Here is a 9,672-nt window from a genome sequence, read left to right as displayed (position 1 = left end):
TGCACATTGGGGGATGGGGGTGGGGTGGGATGGGGAGAGCAGTGTTAGTTGGGGAAGGATGAGGGCTTGGTTAGGCCTCCGTTGGAGGTGTAGGTCTCAGGCACTTTTGCATGGAGAATGCTGAGGTAGTTCACTTGAAGAATGACAGTCTGTCCTTCCATATTTTAGTGATTGTCACACTGTTTTGTAAGTAGTGTAACGTGGACACGAATGAAAGTACAGCAAAGTAATATGTAATATGGCAGAACGTAACCAAAGTCTAATAAGTTGTTCCGTGGGTAACTGTCGACAGCACGGTGCTCCTTTTTTATTTAAGTCCCAAGGCCTACCAGGTCGTAGGTCAGAGGTCAAAGATTAATTTGCACTTCGGGGGTCGGGGACTACTTCATAACACTTGTCAGATCTCACTTGCTTGACCTTTCTCTCGAGACACGGACTACTCCTAAATCAGGACGCACCCGTGTCATCTCCTGTCCAACCAGCTCGACCTCGTTTTTTTTAAACTTTTTTGTCCCGGGTAAACTTTTTACAAAGCTTGGTCAAATGCAGTTCTCAGATTCTTCTCAGATTTCTCACAGTTTTCGCACTAATTAACACTACCGGTTTAATGTTTACATGGTGAATGGCTGTTAGATGGAAAATGCAGGTCACTATGGTAGCAAAGAAAATGCAATGCAAGGAACTCCTACTGTTATGTCAGGATGTATGTTGACTGTACAAAGAATTGTAAGATATATAAATGAAAAGCAAGGAAATCAATTTATCACAGAATGTTGCTCTTTGATAATGAGGCAGAAACTATGTATCTTTTTAATAATAAATAAATGCTTACATTTTCTAAATATGGTTGTATTTGGTGTGTGTGTGTGTGTGTGTGTGTGTGTGTGTGTGTGTGTGTGTGTGTGTGTGTGTGTGTGTGTGTGTGTGTGTGTGTGCGCTTTGATGTTGAGGCACAGAACTAGATAAAACCCTTAACTGACAGCTGGTTGGTTTCAGCTGTTTGGATTTCCTTGAGTCCTGTCTGGATAGGTGGGTCTTTAATGCAAACTTCTCTCTGATTGGTTAAGTTGGGCTGTCTGTCAGCAACAGGTGTGATGTAGCCACACCCATCAGATGAGGAGACCGTCTGGGACTTCCCCTGAGCCAACCCAAACGTTTAGACCACATGACCTTGCATTCTCAGACAACCACAAATAACGGTGCATGTGTCTTTGCTTTTGTGTGAGTGTGTGTGTGTGTTTCTTGCACACCTGGTCTAGCCTGTTCTTCTTTTTATACACTCAGCCTACAATCATCTGAGGGTAATGTCAAAACAGCTTGTCCATCGCACAATCTGGAAATAAAGCAGAAAACAAGAGGCTACAGGCTTAATTTCATCCTGCCCAGACACTTGAGTAATATATGTAGGAGTATGATGGTGGATAGTGCAAGTCATTTGTACAGCATATATCAGCAAGACTCACAGTGACTACATTTGATGTTCCCTTCATTCTCATCCAAGTATTTAAAACAAATTGTCAATTGAACAATTGAAAATAAAAATAAAATGTTGAACAGCATCAAATAAATCCAGTATTTTACTGAACAATACGATGTTGAATGATCCAACAAAATATTTCATCAGCTTTTGATGCAACACATGAACTTCAATTTTATATTTTCAATATTTTTGTCATTATATTTATTATTCATCCCATTTATACCATTCCCAAAAATGCTCTCATTTTCCAATTCCATTTCATGTTTCAGTGGTTCAGACGTAACTGTTTTCTTTTGTGAAAAATGCTCACTCTCGCTCGCTTGCTCTCTTGCTTCTCTCTCTCTCTCTCTCTCTCTCTCTCTCTCTCACTTCGTTCTGGTCTGCCTGTGTCATCGGAGTGTAAACAAGCGTACCTGCTGGTTGGTGAAATGAGCCAGAGAATAGGGGTGAAATCACAGAGGTGCACAGGGTCTGATGGAGATGCGACATGACGTGTCTGTGATTAATACTTGATGAGTGCAACTGGGCATGTGTTTGTTTGTTTATTTAGTTATTCTTTATTTTTTTTGTTTAATAAACAGACTGCAGATGTTAAAACACCTGTTCTCGCTCCCCCACCCCAAACACATGAATTATTCACGTTTGAATTCCTATTGTCTTCCTGACGTTCAGAGGTATGTTGGGGGCTGGGATTGCCTGGGAAGTCAATGCACTAGTATACACTATTGCGGTGTCGTACAGGGTCATTTTCTCCATGAATCTACAGCTGTGTTGTCGTTTTTCTTAGACTTGTGAGTCATTGCTACTGCAACCGCTCCTTTTCACTGTAGGGAGCTGCTGGGTTGGGGTGGCCGTGGTGACACATTTCCACAAATGCCTTTGGGTTTATAGCTGGTCCAGTTGGGTATGTCCTCTCACTTTATTGTATATACATCTGGGATACATGCCCACTGCTGTTTCTTTTGTTGAAAATCGCATTATTTAATCCACCGTATGAATTGAATTAACCCTGGCAACATGGCGGCTTACGGGATTGGGAGGACAGAGGCACACTGTAAGGGGAATCCAGTGACACAATTCCATGAGTGACAGTAAATATCCCAAACAGCTTAAGCACGTGGACCCGACACCCATAGTCAGAAAAGGATGCATTATCATAGGCTGATTTGATCTAAATTGGCTCATTTTTCCCAGGTGCTGTCGTTTATTCATGGCTTCCCAGGGAAAGAAATAATTGACTTCCCTCTTGGAATCTCCCCAAAGTCTCTTCCCTCTGATAAGCCGCTCATTCTTCCTCTCTCTGTCTCTCTCTCTCTCTCCTTTCTTCTTTTCTTCTTCCTCTGCTTCTCTTTTGTGAGCCGCATAATTTCTCATATTTCAGGGAATGGAAACCTGCTTACTTATTAATTCACCTTCAAGTCTTGGTCCTCCTGTATAATCTCTCGTCCCTGCGCCTGTGGGTTTGCTCTCAGGTTTGATTTCACATCGGAGGGTGGGTGGGTGGGGGGGTATTGTAATGCAAATCTGCGAAGCGCCACAGTCCCCCAGACCCTAAATCTGGGCTATCTTCGCTCTTATTCCCTTTTGCACCAGTAGGTGTTTTACAGCGACAATTTAATTAACCCCTGCTCCAGTTAGGTTCATTTATTACACGGCTTAGCATCCAATCCAGTTTACTCTGCTCTGCTGGGACACTATGATAAAACTGTGCCATTAAAAAAACAAAAGTCTAAATCTTTTACTCATGCTCATTGTGTATTGAGCTAACACTGGGTTATTTGGCCTGTGTGTTCAAAGGAGGATTTGCTCAGTTTGTCCTCAGTATATTGTCTGCCTCCAGACCAAATTTTATTGAGTGCTTACACACTGTGGTTGAATGTGATTTAATTGCGTGTGATTTAACATTGTATTTCCCTAAGTGCATCTCTCCATCCTAAACCCCATTGGCAGTTAAGTTAATAAAGATTGGCTGAAAAAGGGTTCTTTTCCTTCATCGAAATAATACGGGTCACACATTCGAGGACTGTGGAGGACTTCTAACTGGTATGTCATTTCAATAAAACAAAAATAGTCTTTTTTTTTATCTGTCTGCTGTCTGGCTTTGAAGAGGACTTGAAGCAAATCGTCATTGGCACCATGGCAATAGGCATCATCATTGTCTCATAAATAATGCATGTCAATGTGAAAAAGAGAGCATTTTCATTTAGTATAAATCTCTCATGGGTCATGTGTATTACAACGTTTCAGCCTTTTGGTTTATGTCTTCATCTCCCAAAATTGATGTAGTGTTTGTGCTCCCCCCTCTTCGCCTTGTTCCTCTGGTGCTGCACTGAGGGACCGGGAATGTCATATTGTCTTGTGGCTTCATTTTGGGGTTTTTGAAAGCTTGTCTGTCTGTCTGTCTGGCAGCTCCACCCTCGTCTTGACTAAGTGACCTAACCCAGACAAGCGCAGACGGGTAGAAACATCAACCCACGCTGTGACTGTCTCTCCAGCCAACGCTTGAATTTGCAAAGCAGGTTTCTGGTGATTCTGGCGGTGGCAGTGGCCATGCAGTGAGACTCTGGGGGCTCACTGAATCCATCAACTCCATTGTCAGGCCTTGGTTCTCCTTTCAGGGCAAAGATGGAAGCATATGTCATGTCATCTCTCTCTCGCTCTCTCCCCCGCTCCTGCCTTTTATAGGCAATAACACAGCTGTCACCTCAATCATGTGTGTGGTCTCATTGTGTTGGTGTGTGTGTGTGTGAGTGCGCCTGTCTAAATGTACACAGCGTAAAATTGTAGGCCTCAAACACATAATGATCATAAAATGTGGTCTTGTATCTGTCACCAAAGGATGGCTTTAAATGTAAAAGGTTTTGATGTTTAAATGTCATTTGTGATTTGTAGGAACAAAAGCGTAGAATGCATTTTGGATGTCCACCCAATGTCTTTGTATTTTCCAGTCTGACCTGGTGCTCCCATGCACACACATACATGTACGTGGACAGGTTTACATGTGTACATTTATGAGAGTACATGCAATATGTACATGTATAGCAATTACACTGCGTTATCTTTGGTCCAAAGTGTGTGCAAAACCTTCTCCTTACACCTTGGACTTTATTTATTGGGATAGGAATGCTGTCTGCATTCCTTAAAGTGCTAAATACCTCTGTGAAGGTGCGTCCAGTGTTTTACACTCTTCATCTGTTTGGGTCTCAGCTGTGTTCGAGCTGTGCCTTTTAATAATATATCTATTGTTGTGTGTTGTTTGTGCATTTGTGAATTGTGTGTATAGTCACATTTGATTTGTCTCATTCTCTCTTGCATGTTTGAGTGGCCATTGTGGCTCAAGGTGTACCCACTGCTTGTGCTGTCACATGATGCTAAATATAGGAAACTCTACCTCCACACAGAGCTTGGTGGTACACCGGCAGGGGCGGGTATCTGAGGGTCAACCAGGAAGTAAAAGCTACGGCTTTAAAGTCCGTCCCTTCCTCATGGGGGCGGAGCACGTGTCTCGCAGCAACAGTGAAATATGACCTGAGAGCTCCTGCTGGGTCCAATGGGATCACATCCAACAGCAAAGAGCCAACATGCCATAAATCACACACGTTTATTGTTCTCTCTCTCTCTCCAGGTCTCTCCCAATATGCAGAGTCCTGAAAATAGGATCGATATAAATCTTTCTCTTTATTGTTTTATTTTCTCCCTCCTCCATGTCGTCTCTGTTCTTCTGAGGCTCTGTTCTGTGTGTGGTCAGAGGGAGAAGAAGATCAGAAGAAACTGGGATTAAGGAATGATAAATGTAATTCTTGGCATATGTACACTGTTTTCTTTATTAATAGTAAAAGTTGCCACTTAACAACAAGAGACGAATGGTGTCTTAAAAGATCATGCTCAAGGGTAAAAACATGGACAGGATGTCTGCATTCTCTTATAGAGACATGTGGATTATACTGTTACATGAGCACCTCATGGTTCCACCTTTTAATGGGTTAGTGAAACATATTCAACATGATGATGACCGGACACCACTACCACCTATAGCAATTCGCCACCAATAGTCTTTATGAGAAAAAAAATTGGATTGCCACATGTAGCTATATTGTAGGCTAAACTAGTGTTTTAATATGTTATATGTGATGTCCTGGAGTCAGGTTATTCTTACTCATGTGTTCCACAGTTTCCTCTGTGGAACGTGGAGGGAATATGGAATGTCAGGGCGATGTGCACAGCTGAGTTGTTTTTCACGGCAGCATGTTGTGTCATAGTAAAGTTCCACACTGATAACTACATGAATGATGTAACTGACGTGTGCACTAACACGTCTACCAGTGTAACCTTTGCCTGGTGTGAAGGGGGGGGGGGGCAGTGGCACTGCACAGTAGCCTGTGGCACATATTTGAGTCATATTCCAAATGCATGTGTCTCAGGCCAGCATAAGCATGTTGTAGCCTAAAAACTAAAGGTAAGATACAATAAATGTAATAATTAAAGAATGAAATTAAATGGCAAATAGTATTTTCAAAGGAAGACTGCAACATTTCTTTGGAGTGAAAGCTACTTATTCCATACGTTTAAGTGTTGTCTGGATTAGAGTCTTGAATCCCAACTTAATAGACTGCCTACAAAAAAACAAAGAAACTATCTTAGTACAGGTCTGATTAATAATGCGGGAGGCAACCACACACAATGTATTTCACGAAGGATCACGATTGTGTTCTACGGCTTTCTGAGCACTTGAATTCTTTGTTGTTCATTATTATAAGTTGAATTGATGTGGCTTAAAAGTCTGAAGTAAGCTTTTATATTAACAACGACAAGGTGCTGATATTTTTTTTTTTAAAGCGTGTGACTGGTAGCCAACGGTAGACTACACTACGCCCGCCCGACAAGAGTCAGTCGCTCTATATAAGCCACTGGGGGTGCTACAAAGTAACAATCGAGTTAATCATGGCGTTCGGGCACGGACGCTGCAGTTCTGTTCCCATTTCTTTCTTTTCCTTACCCTGATACTCTTCAAACACTTTCTCACCCATTCACCGACTACCCAAACGTCAGACACGATGGCCTGAGAGCCATCGTTTTAACTTTGCGTCGAGAGACCGAGAAAAACACAACAAACAACGGGCGTCTCTGTGAACTGGAGCTTGGGAAAGTATCGAGAGGCGGCGATTCGCGTGCTTGGTCGGCTGTTGAAGTCAGAAAGAAATTGTTCTGGAAAGAGAGGAGGGGGTTCGAAAAGGAGGCGCAGTCTCCGAGGTAGGTTAACATTTTTGTTTCCAAGGACAAATTCCGATAGAGGTATGTTTGTGCACTTACAACGGTAATGTAAATGTCCTCTGTTTAGCAGGCAACTTGTTTCTACTCTTATTGTACGGGTAGCTTTGTTAGATCCATGTAAACAGTGGTTCGTGTTATACAGTAAGGCTATGTATCCGTTTAGTAACAGCCCACGGCCTGGAATTGATTCACGGTTATGTTAGGTTACATTATCCACATATCAATATCCCTAATGCGAGCACTGTTTGATGGATTGATGTTTAGTTAGTAGATAGTTCGTTGGGACCGAGGATCAGTAGGCTAGCCCCTATTCCTTCCAACTGAAACTTACAGAAGTTCTTCTTCTTAGTATCTCCAGATACTAAGTGGGTTAAGAGAGTCATATTGTTGTTAGGCTAGTTAAATCATAGAATTACATTTAGGGATGGGGTTAGGGTTTTGTCTTCAAGTAGCCTAGCTTACTGTTAGGCTATCGGCTCACTTGGTCATCGAGGCTTTTGAGCCAGAGCCGAAGATTCTGTCCATGATGGACATCGCATTGTTAATTTGTGTCTAGATATCGTCAATTGTAGGATTTAAAGGACAAGGCCACCTAGGATACTACAGTTGTAATGTGACATAGGCTACTTGAGGTGTCATATGGCGTTTGGGCTACATTCAGAGTCTAAGGAAGGTATTTCTCTACACTCACCGTCGTTTCTCCGCAACTGCAGATGGCATTTAGTTAACTTACTGGTTCAGTTGTATTTCAGAGATTTCTTCTAAAACCATGTGACTCTCAGTGGTACACGGAGCCTTAATAGCCCGTAGCCTATAATGTTAGACAATTTTGAGGTCAGCCTTTGAGAGTGTGAAAATCGAATCTGTAGTCTTTGCCGTCTCAGTAGGATTTTTAAAACAAGACGAATCGGTCTGAATAAGGAGGCTCGCCGCATCTTCCTGCTGACAGGGATAATTGACCCGGCGAGTCGGGGGTAAACAGCGTAGATCTTCCCAGAGGACAGAAGGGTTGTTGGGCGGGAGCTGCTGTTTCAGAGGTCGGGAACGGGTGTGAGCGTTTAGCAGTGCGGGCACGTAAATCCATCCAGTCAAACGTGACCATAACCCTCAGTAGGTCAGAACCGTTGTCTTCTCCTGGGCTAAAGAAACACTGCTGGTGCTTTCTGGTATTGTGGTTAAATTGTGATTTTGTATAGTAGCCCATTAAAGTTGGCAATTGGACGATTCATTGGTTATTACCCGCCAAGATAAAGGCAGCATTGTCCTGGTCACAATATAGACTACTGGGTCAATAAAGATTGTAATTGGTGCTATTTTAAAATAGGCGGGTGCGGGGAATATTCATTCAAAGCATCATTCATATTTATGGGGTTCTCTGTTTGTGTTACGCTGTCTTTGCCATTTTAAATGTCCTGATAATGCATTATCTTTTCTGCCTCCCACAGATGCCGTCGGTGTCATTGCAGTAACGAGGCATGGGAGTAACGTAACCAGGGCAAGGACTGTTGCTTCCTAACGAACCTAGGACCACCATGCCCCTCTTCCTGCCAGACTAAAGTCAGGAGGGAGGCCAGACTGGAACGCTTAAGAGAGAGACAGTTTGTGAGTGACTTTGTGAAAAAGACAGAGAACGAGAGAAAAGGAAACACAATGGATGAGTCTGCGTTGCTGGACCTGTTGGAGTGCCCCGTGTGTCTGGAACGCCTGGATGCCACGGCCAAGGTGCTCCCATGCCAGCATACCTTCTGCAGGCGCTGCCTGCTGGGCATCGTGGGCTCACGTGGGGAGCTGCGCTGCCCGGAGTGCCGCACGCTGGTGGAGAGTGGCGTGGACGAGCTGCCCAGCAACATCCTTCTGGTACGTCTGCTGGATGGCATCAAGCAGAGGCCCCGACGGCCAGGCCCAGGGACAGGGACAGGGACAGGCTCTGGAGGAGGAGCAGCAGTAGCAGGAGCAGGCACAGGGGTCGGCGCCACTAATGGCATCGCCGGGGTGCTGGTCAGAGCACAGGCAACGGCGGCCCAGAGAGAACCAGGAGTCCCCGGAGCACAGCCCCAAAGGGTGCAGGCCAAGAGTACCCCTGTCAGGGTGAGTCTGCCCCTCTTTTCCATTTTCAACTTTCACAGGTGCTGCCCATGATTCTGGCAAAAGGTTGATGATATTTGATCTTAACAGCCAATCAAATGACACTCCTCCCTTTCATGCTCCTTAAGCAACGTGTTGATTGGCTGGAATTATGTATGGCTCTTTCAGAGCCACTTCATTTGTTTCAGAGCTGGGACTTTTTTTTTTTTTTTTTAAATACATTTAGTCTTATAATGTGCACACACAGAATGAACAGCTAGAGGACTGTGAAGCGCAATTCAGCAAAAAGTTGACCAAAAGTGTAGGCCCCACAGTAACCTCCCTCCTTCGGGGGGATTGTGGGTCACTTCCTGTATGACTGCCCGGGGATCTACACATGCTCTTGTGGACATTTTTGTGAACAAACCCTGGAGTAATGAAAGGTGAAGTCGGCTCTTAATTCAGTTCAGTGAAATTCACAGAAGGTATTTTTAAATGTACTCATAATGTTCCTCTTGGCACAGAGCAATGAAGTCTACTCAGAAGCAGCTAGTAAGGATTCAAATGGAAATAAAAAAACTGAAGAAAACATCAACATTAAAGGAAGCATGTGGCTCTGTAGATCTAAATCTGTGGCCTAGATTATCCTCCAGGCCAGGTCAGGTCAGGCAGATGACCACCAGTCTAAAGAGCCATCTAGCGTGTCTGTCTAAATTGATTGTTGCGCCAACAGCTCTAATGTGCTGACACTGGCTGTGCTGGCCTGAAGGGCAGACAGATGCACACAGACAGCGCAGAGCCTCTGGGGACTTGATTTGAATACGCTGGGTTGAAGATGGGTTTGATCTGAAACAAGG

General features: G+C 43.8%; 1 protein-coding gene across 1 annotated transcript in view; it reads left to right on the top strand.

The window, feature by feature from the left end:
* Nucleotides 1-6,442: 6,442 nt before the first annotated feature.
* Nucleotides 6,443-9,672, top strand: part of sh3rf1 (SH3 domain containing ring finger 1) — a 48,292-nt gene continuing 45,062 nt past the window's right edge. Inside the window, exons 1-2 of the mRNA XM_080860439.1 lie at nucleotides 6,443-6,730; nucleotides 8,197-8,839. Of these exons, the coding sequence (XP_080716565.1) occupies nucleotides 8,402-8,839 (438 nt within the window). The 5' untranslated portion in view covers nucleotides 6,443-6,730; nucleotides 8,197-8,401. The remainder of the gene's footprint in view (nucleotides 6,731-8,196; nucleotides 8,840-9,672) is intronic.

Source organism: Sprattus sprattus (genome assembly GCF_963457725.1).
Source record: "Sprattus sprattus genome assembly, chromosome: 2".
Taxonomy (NCBI): Eukaryota; Metazoa; Chordata; class Actinopteri; order Clupeiformes; family Clupeidae; genus Sprattus; species Sprattus sprattus.
Note: the sequence above shows the minus strand (reverse complement) of the source record. Positions and strands in the feature narration are given on the sequence as shown.